This window comes from Pleurodeles waltl, chromosome 3_1 (assembly GCF_031143425.1).
Source record: "Pleurodeles waltl isolate 20211129_DDA chromosome 3_1, aPleWal1.hap1.20221129, whole genome shotgun sequence".
Classification (NCBI taxonomy): Eukaryota; Metazoa; Chordata; class Amphibia; order Caudata; family Salamandridae; genus Pleurodeles; species Pleurodeles waltl.
In genome coordinates this window covers 95,921,514-95,944,125 of record NC_090440.1, presented here as the reverse complement: position 1 = coordinate 95,944,125, position 22,612 = coordinate 95,921,514, and the positions used below count along the sequence as shown (strand labels likewise).

The window sequence follows — 22,612 nt, the reverse complement described above, 5'->3', positions numbered from 1 at the left end:
AACTGTTGGTAAAACCACAGAGCAGTTATGTTACATATATTAATTAAAAAAAGACAGCCCATATGGGAATGCCACCAGCACACTTCCCTCAATGGCAGGAAGGCGTGAAAGAGCATCGGATATCCCAGGATGCCACCGCAACTAAACAAGAATATTACTAACAAGGCACTACAAGGTACTAACAAGGCACTACACTACAAATTGTTTAATTTGTTACTTATTAGTCAACTTTAAAACATGGAGGCTGTTACGCCGAGCATCAGGGAATGTCCATCTACTCTCCTTCATATTTATAGAGGGCTCAGACCAGTGGAACAACAATGCCCAGTATAAATTCATCCATAGGGAGACTCCACAAGAATAAGCTGCACACTCCAACATCAAACCAAAGGCAGAACAGCAAAACACATCTTCCCATTAAATACTGTTGACAGATACAACTGACATTCTGTTTTTTCAAGCTGACTTAGCCATGGGATTATAGCACGTTAACCTGCCCTAAGGAACATTTTTTTTATCTTATTAAAGAAGACAGATCTTAAGATTCAAAGACTTTCAGGCGGTAGCTTGCAACAAGTATGACTGAAGGGCTTGACAGAGGGTTGAAAGGTATCTGAACATTTCATACACCCTTGAAGATTTGGGGAGTGAGTTTGTTTTCTTTAATACTTTAAAATATCAAAGCATGCAAAGGGGAAATACTTTATTTTAAAATGTGAAAAGCAACATCAAACAGAGTTTTTCTGATTGACATGAAAGCACACAATTGCTGCAAATATTGTGCGTCGCTGCACAAACCTGATCCAGAAAACTGTTTTTAAAAGTAGCAAATCTAAATATTGTAGGTATTGTGTAAAGCTTTGCAAATCATAGCCTCGAAGCACTGTTCTCATGAACTATATAATAGAAAAATGAAATGAGAGAGACTGGCAGAATTGCACACTACCACACAAAGCTTTATCCACCTGTTAAAAAAATGAGGTAATGGGGATTTTGTTTCCCCTACAAGTCCATTAAAGAAAGACGGAGATGTTTGGGAGGTTTTTCTAACCCATTAGACAATTTTCCCATTTTATTTTGCTAGCTTATTAGTGTGTGCAAATGGAGCAAACCACACTAGGAGTGTATATGAAATTCAAAAACTAACCTAAACTTGCCCTCGCCCCTCCAGCTTATCATCCGCTAATGCAGTTCAGCAGGTTAAGCACTTGTTCAGTCTGTTGCCCAGTGAAGTTATGAAACTTAGAATATCTAAATGTTCTTTCTACGCGTTTTTCTTCTACATTGTAAATGCATACAACATTTGCAAATTCCCTATTCTTCCTGGTAGCTACTGGTAGCTAATATTGCTGAACAATCACAGTAAGTCCCCTTTAAATTGTTTCCAAAAAAGAGGAATGGTTTCTGGAAAAGATACAGCAGTAAGGTTGGGAAGACTGTTATACAACTTCATTAAAACTAGAACAACAACTGTTTGCTGATAAATCCATTCATATGCAGCAGGAATAAAGATCAGGTTTAAAATTAGATTGCCTCGTTGACACTTTCCTCCTGTCTGTGAGATGGATATCTCATTTTGTTGACATAGTTTAGATTTCATATCAATCACCTCTAAAATAATCTCAGTGGTAAGACCAAGTTGGACACATTAGACAGAGGAAGAGTGGATCGTTCGCGTCACTTACCTTTCTCGCTGATTGTTGCTGGGTGACTGATGGGTTTCGATTTGTCGTAGTTGTTGAAGCTTTGACTGCGCCTGTTGTTGGCACCGAGAACACCACGCGTCTTGGACTCGCTGCCTGCAGCTGAGACCCTTGTGGTGGGACCAGGAAGCCTGGAATAACCAAACAAAGAAGATGTAGAACACGAAACAACCGGCCCAAATGATAACAAAACATGCTGTCAAGCCACAACACTCCTACAATCACTCAGTGTTTTCAAATCCATGAGGCTTCTTCAGGCCCTTGGTGCAGTCACTCACTCCCCATTCTAGAACACGCTTGTCTTGAACCCAGTAGTGTGGTTGTGATGCACAAGGGGAACATTGTACAGGTTGATGTGTTCCACCAGGACTTTAAATGTACATCTGTGTGGAAGTTGGGTATCTCCTGAAGCCAAGCCACACCTGTAGAACAGTGCTTACCAAAAACTAATACATAATGCGGGTGTGCCACAAATAAAATAGGGTGGCAAAAATCAGTTTAACAGTGTGAGGACCAAGAAATTGACCATCAAGACTTTCATAACTGCTCCACTTATCCCTGATCCCGAAGGAGTTCAACGTGTGGTCTCCAGCTTCACGTTTACTCACCAAGAGTTATTAGTATACTCCTCTGTGCTGACTGGAAATGAAAACTAACAGACACAGAGTGATAAAAATCATGCAAGTGTGGGGTCGGGCCGACCCTTTAACGCGCGTCCACACTTGTTCTTCTGAATGATACTATAGATTCCTGACCTCTATGAAAGTATTGTAATAGGTATTATGGCGTTGCAAGGCCAGTCTCTAGCTTTGTGTTCATAATCTCATAATTAAAGTTTTTTCAGTTTAGAAGCAAATGTCTGACTTTTATGGACTTCACACAGGATCCCTGGAGTGCTCAAGCAGATGAAAGACAGGCGTAGATTTTCTGGACTATTTCAATGCGTAAAATGTGAGTTTGCAGAAATTTGTCCAGGTGGAAAGCTTTGCACACGTAAATCTGAGTGTAACGTAGAATGTGTATTTGAGTAGTTGAGGTTTTTTTGTTTTATTATAATGTCTGTGTGGAGTTCTATTCCCCGACATCCCAATTAAAGATGTGAGCGGTTCACAGCATTACCATTCATCTACATGGGGTTCACAGATAGGAACCCACCTGCAAATGTTACATGAATACCACAGAGTAGGACACATGAGACAGGAGAAACGTTCTCAGGAACACACAGTGTTTTCTAGTGAGAAATTGGGATCTGAAATCAGGTGTTCAGAGCTCGCAGCCAGTTATGTAACCCGTAGAAGACAACGCTACCAACAGCACACTTCCATCCATACTGTACGTGAAGCACAATCAACAGAACGTTCATTACAGTGTTACTAGTTCTTACTGGGTTAATAGAAAGGTGCAATGAGATGTTCACAGAGCATCACACAAGCATGCAAAGAAGAGATCAAAGAGGCCTACAGAATTGATGTTCAACCCAAACTGAACTAATGCTATATTAAGCTTCTCAGACGTGAACAGAGACAGGTGTTCTCTCTCACCCAACAAAAGTGTAACCCATAGGTACAGACCCTAAAACAACACATATCCCAGTAGGAACAGGTCAACAATGACATATCGAAACAGGAATCTATCTATCTATGGGGGGGTGGAGCTGTCTTCAACCCCCCCTATCCACAGCTGTAGGTAACATATGTCTATAATGGGGTAGGTATTTTCTTCGAATTCAACAAAATGAATCTAGAGCAGAACACAACATGCATCCAAATGGGAAACTATTTTGTCTTCTGATCCAGCAGAGATATACTACACCCAAATGCAACATGGATGCCTACAGGGCACAACAGGGCTTCGACTTAAACAGTATGGTATAGACAGCTTTGCGCTACACAGGAACCCTGTGGGGGAAGGTCTTCTCTTGAACAACAACAAAATATATCTGACCTAAACTTAACTTGGGTCCTTAGATGTTCTTAAAAGCTCATGAAAACATGATACTTGAACTATTTTCTCCCTTGACAAGAGGAAATATCCTGAGTCAGTCGAACTCAAAAGAAGTCTAAAGGCAAACACCAGCACAGGCTAACACAACGTAGGCAAGAACCAGTCAACCCGATGTTCACCGCAGCCATGGACCCATGAAAGTTCAGCACAATGGAGCACCAAATCAATCCTTGGTGTTGAGGAACACTGGAGCCAGGATGAAGGCTCTCGAAAAACTTCTGCAGGCAATCTCCCAATGGACAAGAAGCAAGCAGTAAAATAAAGGTCTACAGCTCAGTTGGTTAACACATCTTCTAAGGAAATGTGTATGTGACTAAAGGCCACAGATTGGTGGATTTCCCTGGGACCATTATTCTTGCCACAATGATAACATAAGCACCATTGAGCATCACAGTAAAATGTCTTATCAGCACCCCGCTCAAATAATGTTATGCACATCCCATGTTGTTGGTCTCAGGTACATACCGCATATTTAAGCTAAAATAACTCATCTTCAGTTCTTTCATCCCATATCTTAATGGCCCACAAAGTACAAACGCTTGGGCTGGGCCAGCCTAACTCTAGGCTTCTAAATATTTTAAATGCCAGCTTAGCTTTTCAACCTTAGCACATATCAGAGGTCGAAGTGGGCTGGAACTACTGGGAACGGCGTTCCCAAGCAAAAGACCAGTTCCTGCACAGTTATTATCACCTTTGGTAGCCTGGGGCCTAAAGTGAAAGATGGTAAAGCGGGCGGAGGGACAGACAGCTAAAGGACAAAAAAACTTCTTGCCAGGGTGTCTGCTGCCTTAAACAGATGTAAATGGGTGCAACTGGTTAATCAGCAAATCTAAAGGTTGCACAGGAGCCATCGTAGGCTTTGATATAACCATTTAAAGATTTGTGGTGACAAAGCGTTATACTCTGGAATGCATCCTTTAAATGGATTTTTAAAAAGTGGCGCTTGGCACAGTTTGTGTATTACTAAAAATATCACTTTGAAAGCACCTATCTTAGACTGTGTGTAATATATATTTTTTAAACTGCTGACCCTATCTTACAGTGTGAGCAATACATTTTTTAAACTAATGCAGTACATAATCACAGTGTTCGCTGTCAGACGAGACATCACAGCACTATAAATACATTTCACTATTCCTAAGAGCACAAACCAGGATTCAGATCAGTGACCCCAGAATTGCTTTAACCAATTAAGCATTCCAAGTAAGACAAAGCATTTCTATAGATTGCATTTAAGTTGTGTGTCTTACATGGTATATACAGTCACTGGTAGGCGAAAGGCCAACAAAATAGTTACATATTATTTTTTTCTTTTTTTAGGTAAGTCTGACCCGCCTTACCATCACTGACCCTATCCCACTGCTCTCCGACCCCCCCACCCCCACAGTGCCTATACTTTTGATGGACTTCCACCTTTGGTATAGTTGAGAAAAGAGCTAGGAGCTGCTCTGTTCTGCTCTATGACACACTTTTTTTAATCTTACACTCCTAGAGGGCGCTGCAGGACTTCACAAAATATTGTGCATTACTGATGAGCAGGTGAGAGGGCCGGCCATCCCAGAATGCCCCAGGGCATAATACTGTGGGAGTTTCCCAGAACCATTATGACGTGCCAGGCAGGCAGCCAAGCTTATTTTGTATACAGAAAGCCCATTAGAGCTTACCTGGCTTAAAGAAAGCTGTGCCTTAGCAGACACATACTTTGGTTCGAAGACAAAACATTTGCACTCCACGTTTATCTGTTTATTTGATATTTGTCTAAGGGTGGGCCCCAGGGTACAGCAGGCGCGCAATGCCCATTTACTCTAAGCTGGCGAGCTGGGCATCAGTTCATGGCCTTCTTCCTCAAGTTGTAATCTTTAGTATTCTTCATGCCAATGCAGATCCAGGTCAAACCCCAGCAAAACCGGTGCTACATGGACAAGTCACCATCTCTGCAGAGCCAACACCGTATGTCTGGAACCCCTTAGATTCAAGAAGCAAAAAGCCATCTCAAGTTCCTTCTCCGGAAGTGCACCGAGAATACCGGATTTCCACAGGAGACAGGCAGGAATAGCTCTCTCTCGTCACCTTTAAAAAGAGCATAACATCCCTGCTGATTTGAAAATGCCTTCGGCGTTAATATCCCTATATTGCTGTGCCTTGAAATGGACTCTGTTTTGACCTTCGCTGTGGATGGTTAAATAAATGCTTCCTCTATGGAGCTCTTTGTAAACAGGCTATGATCTGATCACCTGAAGGGCGTGAATGACTCGCTGAGCCAGTCTCTTTTATGCTCATTTTTGTAATCTTCCAAGTGTATTGTACAGCGCTTTGAAACCCCCAGGTCCTGTATACTGTAAACTGAGTACTACGTATGCAGTCTCTGATTTGGTCAACCCCATGGATAAGGCGAGGCATGCTGGACCACTTTCTTAGTTTGTGTTCACTGTGACCTCCTTGTGTGTTGAATACTGCTCTGGTGCCCCCCTGTCCTGAACAGACTTTATAAAACTGCTAATAAATAAATTAAATATATACATTTTGGGTCATTGTACCTCTAAGCACCAGCACTGAGTGCCGTGGGCAGGCCAGCCAACAAGGGAACTGTGATATTTCCAATCGAACTGGATCCTGATACCTGAGTGATTGTTGTGCGTCCATTTTTCCTTTGGATGATCTGGCCCACCATGCATGGAAAATAAAAGTGCACACAACTAATAAACTTGGGGTCAAATCATTGCGGTTCTCTACTCTCCTTGTTCAGAAAATGCCTCCCTATTGTTCCAACCCAACCACAGTTGACCATGTCTTAGTAATGAGTTGCCCCTAAATACCTTGCTTATAGACAATAAGCTGCAAAACCAGGCAGCAAAATTATGCCTAAATGTGATTTTGCACAAACCAGGTCAAACCAGCCCCCAAAACACCTTTTATCGTCAGTTTCAGGCAGTGATAGACACCGTACCAGAATTAACTGGGAGCAAATGAGGACTAGTGGACAGGAGGGTTACACCCTGGATATGGTTAGAAATCCTGAATATGTATTCGGACACGTACATCCCTCTGAAATAGCTGTGTGACTACCTTTGCCGCCATATAATAGTATTAAATAAAAAGAAAAAGAGAGATCCATGTGCCCTTTATTGCACTGCCTACCTTTCTTCAGCCCTACATAAGAAACCCTGCTCAGTTTCAGCATCACTGCCCATTCACCTCTTTATGTTACTGGATGCAAAAGAAAAAAAACTGAAATACTTGCATGACTACTTTGAAGTTGACAGTCTCCTGTCCCTACATATGAACTCCTCAAGTGGTGGCGTTTGTTTTCGTTTCACTCTTACTTTGTACTTTTAATTTCTCCTTTCTTGTTAAATTATACTATGTCCTGAGCTCTCAATGCAACACAGGTTTCTCTCCTATTCTTCCTCATAGACCCTGAACAGCGTGGATGCTCAATGCACAATGTGCAGTTAGGAGGCTATATGCTCACCTGTTTCATAGCAGTCTCAAGGGGCAGTTAGGAGCTACCAAGACATTGCCACAGTGACAACCACCACAGTATGGATGGCTTTAGCTCCTTCCCTTTCAGTCCTGCCCCACATGGGATCCTCCTGAAATCCAGTGTATTTAGGTCTGTGTTGCTGATCACAGAAGTCTGGGTTTGATGTGCACAGTTTAATTCTGACTAGTATGACTTTCATCTTCCTAAGATATTTAACTCGCCAAATTTTAAGCCTGACCTAGAAAGAGCATTAGCTGTCCCACCAGTCTCATCTTTTCAAATAAATCATAAAAACAATGTTTACATATGCACATCTTTTCAAGAGAAATCTGTCAGTCCTTTTCATCCATTGATGCAGTATATAGCACCTCGAAATGAGTCCACCCACTTCAAGTATAGGTTTTTGTCACTGTGAATGTTGTCATTTTGATTGTGCACATGTGCACATTCATCAAAATGTAGCACACTTCAGTGCTAGGGGTGGTAGGCAAACCTCTACCTTCATTTAATTTATTTTGTATTCCATAATACCTTTAAAGGGCGCCATTGTTTTACTTTTTATGTTTTTACCAACTTTTAACGCCTATTGCAACGTATGTACATTGAGGAGATTTACCAGCTATTTCCCACACTTTCTCACGGTTTACACACCATCTGTGTACCATTTATTTCCCGTGCAGCATTAGTAAATCAGTTTACTCACTTCCCACCATCGCTCATCCGAAGTTCAGCATAACCTGTCGTTTGCGTTTTTACCCAATCTTTACCTCCTAAATTGGTCGAACTACAGGCCGATTTCGCTCTTGCCCATACTGGCTAAAATCTGTGAAAAACACACAAACCAACAACTCACGGCTTTTATTGAATCAAATTGTCTTCTTTACTCTTCTCAATCAGGTTTTAGAGCTGGCTATAGTACGGAGACAGCCCTACTTGGAGTCACTGAACTACTAAGGTACCAGCTAGACAAATACAGTACTGCTGCCCTGATTTTGTGGGACCTTAGTGCTGCATTTGATACAGTAAACTATAATTCAGTGCCCCAAAGACTGGAAGAGATGGGTGTACATGGTCAGGCACTGACCTGGTGAAGTTCACTCCTGCAGGACCGCTCGATTCAGGCCTATACTAAACCGCACGGCTCAAAGCCTTATCCGCTTTCATCTGGCGGACCGCAGGGTTCTACACTTAGTCCAACCTTGTTCCATATTTATGTACGGCCACTGGCGGATATCGTCATGAGCTGCGGTCTCACGCTTTTCTGATACGCAGATGACACTGAGATTGTTGTCTCGCTGTCATCCAAGGAGGCTCGCAATGATGATGCGTTTATAATTTGCCTCGTGAAAGTGGCCGCCTGGATGAACAACAACTCCCTTACTGGGGCAAGACTGAGATTCTCCTGGGGGAGGGGGGGCAACTACCTCACCTCTGTGGGCCCCACTTGTGGCCAGAAGCTCTCGGCACATCTCCTAACCCACTCCCCACAGTTGAGAATCTGGGTTTTTGGCTGGATAGTAAGTTCTCAATTAACCATCAGATCACTAAGGCAGAGTCTGCCTGTTTCGGAGTTTTAAGATGGCTAACGACAATCCTGGGCTGCCTCCCCATCTCTGCTCAAAGAACAGTGATGCAGGCTGTGATTATTTCTAGGCTGGATTACGCCATAGTCTTTATTTACGGGTCCCCAGGGCATCACTTCACGGCTGCAAGATTACTGCTCCACCTCGCAAAATACACTTGTACTGCCAGCGTTCTACAAGATCTCCATAGGCTTCCAGTCGAGAACCGAATTCACTATAAAGCCCTGTGTAATATGCATAAACATATGTCAAATTCAGGTCCCCAAGATCTTAGATCTTGTGCGGTACCTTACAGGCCGGACCACCCTCTTGCGCGTGTACAAATCCAATCTCGCCACAGTGCCAGAGTGAGGAGAACCCGTCGGGGGGGGTCCTTTTCCTACCTGGGTCCAAAGCTGTGGAACAATTTGCCTCCTTCAATGAGGTTGTGCCAATCTTTCTGGCTTTCCGAAGGCTTTTAAAGATCTGGCTTTTTCGTGCGTTGCATTAGTCGGGCCGATTCACCATGAAGTACTTAGTACTGGGAAACCCTGTAAACTAGCTATGCACTCTATAAATTTATAATAATGATAATAATATGCTGATCTGCAGCAGATTTTGCACCAAAAACGTAAGAATAGTAACAATAAAACTTTTTTTCAAACTTCATGTGTGATATTATTTTCACATTTGTTGAATCCAATTGCCAAGAGCAAGTTTACCCATAAGTTAAAGTACAGAAATAAAAATGCCACAAAAAAAGTCCTTATTCAAACGCCACAAAAATATCAAAGCCTAGAATATCCATAGAAAGATCATAGAAATCCTGAAACACTTCACCACACGTTTAAGACATTTACTTTTTATCAATTGCAAGGAAGAGGGAAACGTTAAAGCAGAAATGACAGCCCTTTATTCCATGTAAAGGTTTCCTTTTTGCCAAGAAAGCAGAAGTATGCTTCAAAACATTTGCCTGAGGAGAATTGCCTTCAAACGCTTGCTCTGTTTTTGACACAATTTATTGTAACAAATATTGGATGAGTGGTCTCGAGAAGGAGAAACACCTGGTCTTCAGACTGTAAACGAGTCACTGATATTAAAAGATGCCTCCTGTGATTAGAGCCTCCTTTCATCTTTCTCAGAGCGGTTCCTTAGATCTTCACTCGTGTAGTGTAAATGAAAAAATACGAAAAGCACAGACAAACCACAGCAAATTCAAAAGCAAGCAGTAAAATGCCTCAAGGAGGGCTCCAGCTACCGAAGTGTCAGATGTTAGAAAATCAACACAAAGCCCATGCATGCACAAAAACTAGAAAGGGTTCACCCTTCCTCAGCGGCCTGGGCGAGCGCTAACCTAGAGTTCTTTTTCTGGCCCAGGGAGAACCTGAGGAGTCGGCTTTGAGATGACTCCTTGGATGAAGAACTGTACAGTAGGAAGGAAAGTGGTATATATGAGTGAAAAGTGCATAGCGCTTCGATGCTTTCGCCGGAACGCGCTCTATAAATAATCCAATACAATACAAAAGAGAAATTACATTTTTTTTTTTTTAAACTAAAAAAAGACGATTTGTATATTTATAAGCACTCGTTTTGCAATTTGGTGGCTCAAGAATATTACTGCATAGTGAATCACTTCTTCAGCATAGCGATCCCATTGAAAGAGGGTACGCATGTAGGGCAGTAGAAAGAGCCGCTGTTGTCAGGGAAACTGAAAGACAGGTAGCGCCCTCTCTTACGCAGTGTTCTGTGGCCAGCTCTCCACAGCATAGAGCAGTGGCTCCCAACCTGTAGTTGAGGGACTCCTTGAGGTCCGCGAAGCCCCCTCAGAGTATCCGCGACTGCTTAGAAAATTAAATAATATTAACAGATTAGGTGCCCTGCTTTCGCTAATGACTCAGTGAGGGGTCCCTGGATTCCAATAAAGATTCAGTGGGGTCCACAGAAGTCAAAAGGTTGGGAACCACTATGCATGAGAGCAGCAATCCCAGGTATGAGGGAGGCTGATTTCAGCCTTCCATCTCGTGCAATCCTCAGCATCGATCTATCGGAGTACCAGAGAGGTTACCATATTCTGTACTCTTTATACCAGTCCTTCCCATCCTTAAACATGTGAGTGCATAGCACGTGCTGATGACAGTAACCGTGGAAAGTAGGCGTGGCTTCATCTCTATGCACCAGTCAGATAGAGGATCAATGGTGCGTCAATAGCTTCAAGAGGTCTCCATTCGTTCTGGCTCCAAACATTCGCCAGGCAGCAGAATGCACACACTCAACATTACCAGGAGTAATATTTGCAACACCTTAAGCAACGGATACTCAGCACTTTGTGATCTAAGGGTGCTGATCATGAACTACACAAAATTTAGACTTGACAGGACCTACTGCAAGAACACAGTTGTTTTCCAGGGAAAGGAGTAGCCATCTGAAGATCCTATGTTGGAAAAAGGCTTGGCAGACTGTATAGTTAGTTGTCAACAATGTTATCTAATGTGGTGGCATTAACCCAGGCCGGGTTAAGAACTACAGACTCAGCACATAAACTGTTCCCCACTGCACCACTTGTGTTCACACGGAGAACATTGGTTTAAACTAGGCCATGTGGAAATGGGTGTGGGAGGGGACACTTTTAAACTATGGACATCAGATTGCATGTGTTAGGCTGAGGTGTACCAAAAACCCACCTCTCTGAATAAGTGGTAAGATAGTTAGCAAAGAAAGTGGTTGTCCTTGCCATTTATGAGACCAACAGTTATATGGATCTGAAATCTAGCAGGGTCAGTTCCGCTTTTCATCCTAGCAATGTTGTAAAACAGAGGGTAATATTTAACACTGCTATTTATACAGCTTTGAAACAGGGAAACAGGTAGCAACCCCTGCACGAACAGCAAATTATTGTTATGTTTACGCCAACAAAGGGCCACCTCTCTCCATCAGACGAGTCCAATATATGTAATCTTAAATGTTGTTTAGATAAATGGCCCAAGGACCAGAGCACCTGTGTATATAAAGTCCCAAGATAAATCATGAGAACCAACATTTACTATATGTGTACAATATTCTTTAGAAACATTTTCTTCCTGAATAATTCTGCAAATCTCCCTTCTGTTCGACTATTACCCCTTTTAGTGATAACTGGAGAGATGCACAGGGAGACTGCCGCACCAGCCCAAACAAATTATTTGCACGAATCCCAGCTTCCACTTTAAATCCATGGGCATTTGTGAGTCTCCTACTCCACTAAATTTCCTGTGCTCTTGCATCAACAGCATGGTGTACAGACGCTGTACCCGGGAATCCTGCCACCATCCTCCAGGCCATCCGAGGCATTTCTGAGTCCCCATCACTTCCTGGCTCAAAAGGAAGCAGGCTATCCCTGTGCACTCTGAACAGGCAGGGTTCAATTTTTCAGACAGCTTTCACATTCAGTTTTGTCAACCACGGAGCCCCTGTTACAGCATCCCTGAGCAGGGACACAGACTCCATCTTTAAATGCCTGCAAATATTTCTGATGTCACGAAAGCGAACAATGCTAACGAGGGTAGACCCGTAGCTTGAACTCCACCTCCCCAGACTCAGTTCAAGGAATTTGTAATTATGTCGTACAGTCATCCAAACTAAAATGTTAGGGTCCTCTCAACAAAAACTGTGAAAGACTGTCTCTTTTTTGTGTATTATGGCACGGACTAATACCCATATTTGTGACCGGAATTAGGCTTTATTCCCGAAAACAAACGATAATCTTCATTTTTAGAACCATCCACTCTGGTGAAACATACGATGAAGTCACAGTCTGATAAGCACCGGTGAAATAAAGTGTCAGATGAATTTAATCTATCAGCAACAGCAGGTTTAGAGACGACAGCAGAAGGGCAGAGCATGGCAGGTAACATAGGTAGGAGAGTGAGACAGGGGATGGGGGGACAGAGCAAGAGAGGACAGAGAGCAGGGTGACCTCACCATTCTACACAAAGTTTACTCTGAGACTCTATGTTGGTCAGCACCACTCATCCACCTGGAGCCTAAAATTCAAGGTGTGAAAAGTGACGCAAAGTGGGACTGCATGGGAGGCCCTGGTGAAATCCTTGTGCAAAGCAATCAATCCAAACAGGTTGACAAGTCGTGCTCTCTCGGCAAACCCTGATATTCTGGATTATGGTAAAGGGTGTCGCATGCGGTGGTAGGTAATTTACCACTGTAATTACCCATCACATGGCTCTCAGAATGGTTCTGATGCAGAAGCAGTTGTACAGATGGCCTGTTTAAGCAGCAAAGATACTGACATGATGAAACCAAATGGACCACTTGATCAAAGACAAAATCACCCTGTCCAATGATATTGAAGCCCAACCCGGATGCAGAGCATGTGCGCTGGTTCCCTAGCAACCACTGTGAATGTGTGCCAAGGCAGGCTGTAGGACCTACTGATGGAGAGCATGTCTGCTGGTTTTTAATCCATTACTGTGAATATGCACCACGGTACGCAGTTGGACCTGCCTTTGGCAGAGGCTGTCTGCTAGTTGCCCATCTAGTAATGCAAATCTGTACCAAAAAAAGCTTTCGAGCGTGCCAAGCAATCAAACAACAGTGTCCTTAGGATGCTAAACCTCCATGAGGCGACATCAGGAAAATGCTTCTTTTGAAAGGAGTTCTCACCTAGACTGCATGTCTGGTTGTGCTTTCGAATGCTGGTGGGACGGTTGCTGTTGGCACTGTGTTGGGGCGGGATGGCTTTGCTGTGTGGGGGGCATAGATGGCACCTGGGGTTCTTGCGCTCCAGCCTGGCACTGCAGTGGAGGACCACTGTGCGGAGATAACGTGGTGGGGTGGTGGTAATGGTGCTGTTTCTGCGTTTGCTGTTGCTTGTAGCGTGACAGGCTGAAGAAGAGGCCAAGGATGGCCTTTAGATTCCCATTTCTGATCTCTGCAAAAAAAGAGAAACATATGTCAGGACCTAATAAAAGTATTGCATGTGTTATAAAGTGCTGAGTACTTTTAATATTCAAGGAAAAGGACAAAACACGTCCAGTTGTTTCCTTTTGAGATTATGTGGAATTACAGTTTTTTATGTTATGCTCCAAAGCAACAGCATTTGTAATAGTACTCCATAAACAATTTATCCCACTCCGTACCATAGCACTGAATCACTTTCACAGTTATGTCATCAGGCATCCTTAGCATTCTTATGACGAAAGGTGAGGTATACACATACCATAGTCCTGCAAGAAGTGGCAAAATGGGTGAAAAACGAGGGAATGGAATGCAGCCCTAAAGAAACTGCCAGTGGCTGGGACTTTTGCAGGTATTTCACCCATCACCTTTGCATTTTCCGAGAAAACATGGGTGCCATTGTTTTATTATTGTCTAGTAATGTTAATAGAGCTCAGCTACAGAAACAAAACGATGAACAAAATCTCCCCAACCCCTATTTTTGTGAGTCCCTTTGTCACAAGAGCTGTGACATTGTGACGAAGGACTAAATGCGTGGTGCATAGACTGCAATGGAGCAAGTCTCATTATGTCCGCTTATCAGTTCCATCTCGACATGTAACTTGGAAGTTACTGCAGGGGAAGTTGTCATCATGTGAAGAGGAACACTCCGGAAACCGTCAGCACACAACTAAAATGACAATGCTAACACTGTAAAGCTATTGAGATTAATGGCTGCATTTTTAGCCTAAGACTAGGTATTCCAGGGAATATAAATAATGTTTGCGACATTAGGCACTTTGTAATCCACAAGGAACATTTTAAAGCAAATTTAATATTTGTGTAAAGCTAGAAATGTATTTGGGTGCAAGAAATTATCCTGAAACCGCACCAAAAATACTATCCCATCAAAACAGCCGATGCCATGACAAATCATTAGCTGCCATTTTGTTTTCCTATGTATTTTCTATAATTTTTATTTATTTGCACGATTAATAAAAAACATTGCAATTAGCAGCAAAGAAAAGTTAAGACTTGAGCACAGACAATGCAATGGGTGCTCTGAACACCGTACAGTAAAATGCTGTAAACCAGGTGACAATGTACAAATACAAGTTTAAGACTCAAGGGTAGATTAATATGTTCCAATGTGGGGTACACAGCCCTGCTCAGCATCCTCGCTTCTGACGTCCACGGGCTCATGACCACGTTAGGCATCTCTGGGGGGGACTCACAGATGACTAGTTCAGCATCCGAGAGTTCGCATTCTTTGCATTTTTAAGAAGGTCCTTTTTTGTTATTCCCATGAGAAAGGTTTCTGATAGTCCAAGTTTCGCTTTCTGTCACATGTGCCTCATTCGAAGCAATGCACGTGGCAAACTAGAAAACGTCTAATAATTCATGCAAATTGGGGTGGAATTAGCATCCGATGCTTACTGCTGGGAGGTACGCTGCTCCTTTGATTACCAATGATGCACACTGCTTGTTGTAGAGAATAAACGGGTGCAGACTTCGGAAAAGAGTGTACGACTAGTTTGTGGTCTTCTGTGACAGGGCTCACACTAGATTGGAATGAGTCTAAAAGGAGTGTGTATCAAGAATGACAACCACACCTCACCACAATAACGACACTTCACCACAATAACGACAACCACACCTCACCACAATAACAACCACAATAACGACAACCACACCGCCAAAATAACGACAACCACAACTCACCACAATAATAACAACCACACCTCACCATAATGACAACCACACCTCACCATAGTGACAACCACACCTCACCACAATAACGACTACCACACCTCACCATAATGACAACCACACCTCACCACAATAACAACAACCACACTTCAATACAATAACAACCACCACAATAACGACAACCACACCTCCAAAATAACGACAACCACACCTCACCACAATAACGACTACCACGCCTCACCACAATGACAACCACACCTCACTACAATAACAACTATAATAAAAACAACCACACCTCACCACAATAACGACTACCACACCTCACCCCAATGACAACCACACCTCACCACAATAACAACAACCACAACTCACCACAATAACGACTACCACACCTCACCACAATAACAACCACCACAATAACGACAACCACACCTCACCAAAATAACAACCACACCTCACCTCGCCAAAATAACGACTACCACACCTCACCACAATAACAACAACCACACCTCACCACAATAACTACAACAATAACGACAACCACACCTCACCAAAATAAGGACAACCACACCTCACCACAATGACAACCACCACAATAACGACAACCACACCTCACCACAATAACGACTACCACACCTCACCACAATAACAGCAACCACAATAACTACAACCACACCTCACCACAATAACAACCACCACAATAACAACCACCACAATAACGACAACCACACCTCACCAGAATAATTACAACCACACCTCACCACAATAATGACTACCACACCTCACCACAATAATGACAACCACACCTCACCACAATAACGACTACCACCCCTCAACACAATAACGACAACCAAACCTCAACACAATAAACCCTAGAGAAAATCCTCACAAAGGGTATCATTATCTCAAAGCACGAGTTAATAGGAGGCCAGTAAAACTAGTATTTACCCTTACAGGCTTGTCTATAATTGGAGGACACGCTTAATTAGTATTTATACTTGTGTTCCATGGATACTACTGCTTAGTCAATTTTAAATCACAATTATATTGATAATTGATGAAGCTCTCATTGATGGTATCAATATATTTACCCATCAAGTGATCTATGAGAAATGATTCGAAAGTGTCAGCGCACTTTTTTGTTGATAGTCTCAGTCCAGCTTTCCACTTACAGCCTCAGTTCAGCCCTCAGTCTCTAGCCTCAGTCTAGTTTCTCAGCTAGAAGTCTCAATCCAGTTCTAATATTGTGGCCATCGTCCAGTCCTCAGCTGGAAGTCTCAGTTCTCTGTTGGTAGCCTCAGTCCAGCTCTCAGCTGCTAGTCTCAGTCCAGCTCTCATCTTCTAGGGTCAGTCCAGCTCTCATCTTCTAGTCTCAGTCCAGCTCTCAACTGGAAGTCTCAGTCCAGCTCTTAACTGCTAGTCTCAGTCCGGCTCTCAGCTGAAAGTCTCAGTCCAGCTCTAAACTAGCAATCTTGGTCAATTTCTCACCTACAGGTCTAAGACCATTTCTCTGTTGGTAATCTCAGTCCAGCTCTAAACATGTAGCCTGAGGCTAGTTCTCAGCTAAAGATCTAAGTCCAACTCTGGGTTGGTAGTCTCAGTCAGGCTCTCAGCTGCTAGTCTCAGTCCAGTTCTCCGCTTCCACCCTCAGTCCAGTTCTCAGCTTCCACCCTCAGTCCAGTTCTCAGCTAGTAGTCTCAGTCCAGTTCTCAGTTGGTACTCTCAGTCCAGTTCTCAGTTGGTACTCTCAGTCCAGTTCTCTGTTGGTAGCTTTAGCAGAGTTCTCAGCTAGAAGCCTCAGTCAACCTCCCTGTTGGAAGTCTCAGTCCAAATGTCTTCTGGGAGCCTCAGTCCAGCTATCAGCTTTTAAAACATACCATGTGAGTGTGGAAGCAGGGCCTTGGGGATGGTTCAGGTCCAAGAAACGGGACAGAGCCTTCACAACTTCACAGCCATGGGCCCTCTTTACAAGGGGGTCAGAACAGGCTTGGGTATGAAATGTGTGGTAAGTACCTCCTATTCTGAGTTTTCAACATGAAAAATAAGCATAACATGCAGAATCGGTTTTGAGCAAACCCAATTCTGCATGTTTAGCTTTTTCCAAACCTTTACCCTTGATAAATTTCATAGGGTTTTGCCTACCAGAATTTAAGGGCAGAGGGGGATGACTGTGAGGGCATGATAATTATGGCATATCTCGTAATTTCGACTGCCTAGGGATCAGAATGCAGCCTTAATTTGTGATGAGGGACACTGGAGGAGTGGGATGTAGTTGGGGAGGGTGTTGCCCAGCCATGCCACTCCTAACCAAGGCTGGACTGGCCGTAACAGGCTTCTGGCATTTCCCTGGGAGGATGTGGGCCGCTTTTGCTGCTGGGAGACGGTTTTGTAGCAGTGCAGCAGCATTAAAAGCACTGCAGAGTTCCTTGTATATCCAACATTTTTCAGGCAACAATAAAAGTGCTGAGATAATGCTGGTGATTAATGTACCTGCCGGAGAGAGAGTTTTGTCCAGTGCCAGTTTTCACTCATCTAAGGTAGTGCATAGGGTTAATATGCCAGCTGCAAAGAATGTGTACTATGCAGATTACAAACAGTATTTTATGTGCATAGCTCAGTGGGATACTGTTTTTTGTCATAGAGCTCCTTTTGTTATTGTGGAGTTCATAAGTTAAAATCATAATCTAGCACAGTGAGCGATGAACTGCCATCAAAGAGCTGCATGGCAACTGCAAGGTACAGGTTAGAAAGCTATGTCTTGCCCACTCTTTGATTATTCTAATTTTGCTAAAAAAGGGTTTGTTTGGGTAGAAATTAATTGTTATTAGTAAAGTCAACCCCCACCACTGTGTTACGTTCTGAATCCTGAGTTTATGCATCGCCAGACCAAGCACTCTTACACAATGCCTACCAGTATGCATGCCATCTGATACCTATACCTTGTATTATAGAACATTTTCTACACACCGATTTAAAAACCTGTATTAGTAATTGTCTCTGTATGTGTGTGTGATGTAATGTGCCAGGCACTATATAACAAATTAAGTACATGTGAGAGAGGGGCTATGGAGAGATGAGAGGCACTGTTAGAGGGTGATGGTGAGGGAATCATTGAAGAGCCCCATTTTAGATTGCCATATCCTGGTGCTCTATAAGGTCATTATTTGCTAACCTTTAAAAACGAATACAATTGAATATATAATGCAAAATGTATTGTAAAATGCAGTTTTTGCAATTTGTTTTCCAAGTTTTTGTGGTGGGAGAGCTCCCCAAGCCCATTGTAGTGGTCAGGCATGCTCACTATATATCCTATGGAGGGTGTTCTGACAAAATTTGCCAGGGCTGCTTTGGGTTCCCATTCTGGCCCTGCTCCTAACCCTCCACACATAGCAGACTAGAGGCTTCTGAACAGTGGTGGCTGCCGCTTTAACGGGGGTGGCAGGACGGGAAGTGGGGTGGGATTAAAACATTTTTAAAAATGCTTACCTTCGGGGGAGATGCCTTTGTCTTCCCTCCGTCCTCATCTTGTTCTCGGCTGCACTCAGGCTCCCAGCCAAACACAACGCTGCTGTCACCAGCATGACAGCAGCATCGTATTTGGTCTGAGCGGCCTGCTTCGCCACTCAGACTAGTAGTAGGAGTCTTTGCATGTTCTCCACTCAGCTGTACAATACAGCCTGGTAGAGAACACGCAAAGTGCGCATGTCTGTTTGGCCGGCCCAACACGGTCGGCCAAGCAGACATGCACAACTTATCCTGCAAAACCCCTCCTACAACCCTCTTCAGGCCCCTTCCCTCTAGCCAGCCCCGCCCCACCCCTTACTCCCAGGAAAAATAAAATGATAATAACATCACATTATTATCATTTTATTTTTATTTTCCCCACAAACCAGTGGGACAACGCTCCTCCACCTTAGCAGAGAGGCCGCCCCTCCTCCACTGTCCTACACATGTTTCAAAATCCATAATGGATTATAAAAGTGAAGGGCATCCACATGCGAGCTGGAAAAATACCCTGTGCAGTGGTTTCCAGTGCACTAATGCTCATCACGTGATACCCACCTTTCACTGGGTTACTGCTTGAAGTGTGCTGATGTCACGTGATGCATGATGGCACCAGGTGAGCTGGCAGGTCTGTATTCAGGAGGGTAGCTTAGTCAGTTTGATTTGGGGGGGGTGTGAATCTTAAATTTTCAAACTAAGAAGAATCAGTGGTCTGCAAGGTGGGGGATGAGATGGCCAAGGTTTAAGATGGCCTGTTCCCATGATGGATGGAATGCTACCCTGAGTGCCTGCCACTGGTTAGTCTATTTACAAGCATTCACCCCATCACCTTTGGGTGTGTGATAGGCGTATGCTTTGAAACCTTAGATAGGTGCAACTTTCAAAGCTCCAATTGCCAATACTTGTGAGTTTCAAAAAGTAAATTTGCACTCATTCGAGGAATACTTCTGTGGGTGCAGATTTAATATTTTTATTTTAATGAACCAGCTACTATATACATTTACGTTTATGCTCCAAACAAATAACAAAGCTCAAAGTTCTTTTTGAAACGAGAACAATGAGCAAAACTGACAGACATGGCAAGCACAACTCAGGGCCCCTGGGCCCAACTACCAAGCCTAGAATGCATTTGGATGGAGTCACACCCCAAACACCTTGCACCCTACCAATCTTGAGCCCCTGACTTCATTTACCACCTGTTGCAGGCAGGGAGGATCATTTTATGGATCCCCACCCCACACACGTACCTTGCTTGGTCCCATTTTATTCAAATTAACCTGAAAAACTTAGTGCTCATAATCGAGCCGGCGGCAATGATGTAGAGCGCAGGGTGCACCAGCACCCTCGCAGTGTTCACTGTCTGCACAGCAGACATTGAACATTGCAAGGGTCCTGTCCAGGGGTGCCCTTGCACTGCCCATCCCAAGTGCATGTGCAGAGCAGGAGCCCCCCTGGGGCACTCTGCACCCGTTCTCCACCAGCATCTTCATGGCTGTGCTACCGCCATGAAACTGCTGCCCGAGCAGGGCGTTGTAATCCCTGCAGCGCTGCCCTGGCGGATTAGGACCACAGCAACTGCCAGACCGCCGGGATCTCCGATCCTGGCAGAGCCGGCGGCCCGACCGCCAGGTTTGTAGTGTGGCGGTCAGACTGCCGCATTGGCGGCGGCCCGACTGCCGTTCCATGAGTCTGGCGGTCTAGTGACCGCCAGACTCGTAACGAGGGCCCGTGTCTCTTAACAGCAGCACATTGTTCGCTGCGGAGTGAATTCGACAAGGATTCCTGCTCAGCACAACTTGAAATCCAGCCCTATGTGTATTACGCGTTAATATTCTCAAGGTTTCATGAGATCGAGCGGTTACTTTAGTTACAGCAAAACAAACCTGCAGGTGTGATTTACAAACAGTGCTTAAAACACATGTTTTGAACAAAAATGAAACAAGTCACGCAGTAGGCACCCGGAATTCATTACAGAAACGTGGTTTCAGTCTGTGAAGCCTCAACATCTGTGTTGGGTCCTCACTCCCGGCAGCTGATTTAGATGAGGCTCGGAGATACAAAGACTTGTCTAGGATAACATGGCGTGTGAGCACGACACAGGGATTATGAACTAAATCACTACAGACCTCTTACCCTCACCGGCGGAACCGACCTTTATTGCAAAAAACGTGAGTCTAGAAATGTTCACACCACGCAAACCACATTTCCGAAACTTTAAAAAGGCGCTAGCCAACCAGGAACAAGGATTTTTGTGGGTACGGGAAAGCCTGAATTAATTAGAAGGTGTGAATAACAATCAACTTCGTTTAAAGTAATTCTCGTGTCCAGGAGGAGAAAAGCATCCCTCAGACCCAACCATGGGCTCCTGTAGCAGAGGGGGTCCAATTCTGGGTCCAGGTGCCAGTGTGTGCGTGTGTGTGTGAGGAGGGCGAGTTTGTTGGCGACCGGGAAGGATGAAGGTTACATATACTTGTTTCTAACAGAGGCCTACTCAGTTGGTAACCGTATACTAGGATACCTCGGCGCACACCCCGGCGAGGCTGCAATTTGACCTGTGACAACACTGAGCTGTCCTTCTCCGTTTCATACTGCGCACACCCCGGCGTGTGCACGCGCTGCGTCTGTCCCACCAGGAGTGATGGGTAATCTACCAGACTAGGCTCCATACCAGGGCTTTAAGTGGGCCGGGTCCCTCCAGGTCTCAGACCAGGTAGAAATTTAAAACAAACACTGAAACGGTCCCTTTGGCCCTGTATGCATGTCCTTAAACTCTTATAAAAACGCGGATCGATTTCTGGACAATGAGTAAAAAAACGTAAAGTGATCCATGTCGTTCTTGCTTAAATTTCACACAATTTGCATGATCTTGCATTTCCTAGGCGTGTTCGCTTTTTCCAGGATGCTGTGTTACTTTTTTTCAGGCAGCATATTACTCTTGCCTAGTGCATATTTTGCATTTAGTCACATCCAGGTGTTTATAACCTGGCACAACTGTGTTGTGTCTGAAGGCAGTGCGAGTTTATCTCAATGACTGACAGGGGCAAAAAGGTGTTCAGAATACGAGCCCATCCCATCCTCGGCCTCTCTGCAAAGCGCACAGAGCGATGCTCACGGAAACCGGTAGCAGTTGTAATACTATGCAAATGTGTGAGTAGGGTGGCACTCGAAATACATTCTAGTGTATTTGTTTACGCCACACCTTTATTTGTGTAGGCCCCCTCCGTTTCAGGATGCCTACTTCTTAGCAGTAGGGGGTTGCCACCTTCATCAGTTTAAGATACCAACCAATTATTCATGTTTTGAGACCTAGCAAGCAGCAGGAGACCTTCATTTATAAGACAATACTAATACTAAAATACTTTTACAGTGATTGTTTCGTATAATTATTGTTTTACATTTAGATTTAATTGGGACTTAATATCAGCTTTTCCCTATTTCCCAATTTTGTCTATAGTTGACATGAAAATATCGACCATGTTTGTAAAGTACGGTTCAGGTAGTAACCCTACATGGAAGTCACAAGCTTGCAAGACAAGGACTACATTAAGGACACTACAGGCAGCTGATTAACCACGCCATCAGATAAGCCCACAAGAGGGAGACAAATTTCAACAAAGAGGGACGAGTATTTTTATTAGGAGAAAGGGAGCACTGGAGGGGCAAAATGTGTTTTGCTGACTCTGAAAATGTTTACACCTGGGATACATTTTTTAGCAAAT

The 22,612-nt window shown here is 43.8% G+C and overlaps 1 protein-coding gene across 7 annotated transcripts in view; it reads right to left on the bottom strand.

Annotated features, from left to right (window-relative positions):
- NAV2 (neuron navigator 2) overlaps window positions 1-22,612 on the bottom strand; it is a 523,029-nt gene that overhangs the window by 300,117 nt on the left and 200,300 nt on the right. For 5 of the 7 annotated variants that reach the window (XM_069221928.1, XM_069221926.1, XM_069221921.1 and 2 more), the window contains exons 5-7: window positions 13,407-13,674; window positions 10,108-10,176; window positions 1,686-1,834 (exon numbers count right to left, since the gene is read on the bottom strand). In XM_069221928.1, coding sequence (XP_069078029.1) covers window positions 1,686-1,834; window positions 10,108-10,176; window positions 13,407-13,674 — 486 coding nt within the window. The remainder of the gene's footprint in view (window positions 1-1,685; window positions 1,835-10,107; window positions 10,177-13,406; window positions 13,675-22,612) is intronic. The other 2 variants (XM_069221922.1, XM_069221929.1) reach the window with 1 other exon arrangement.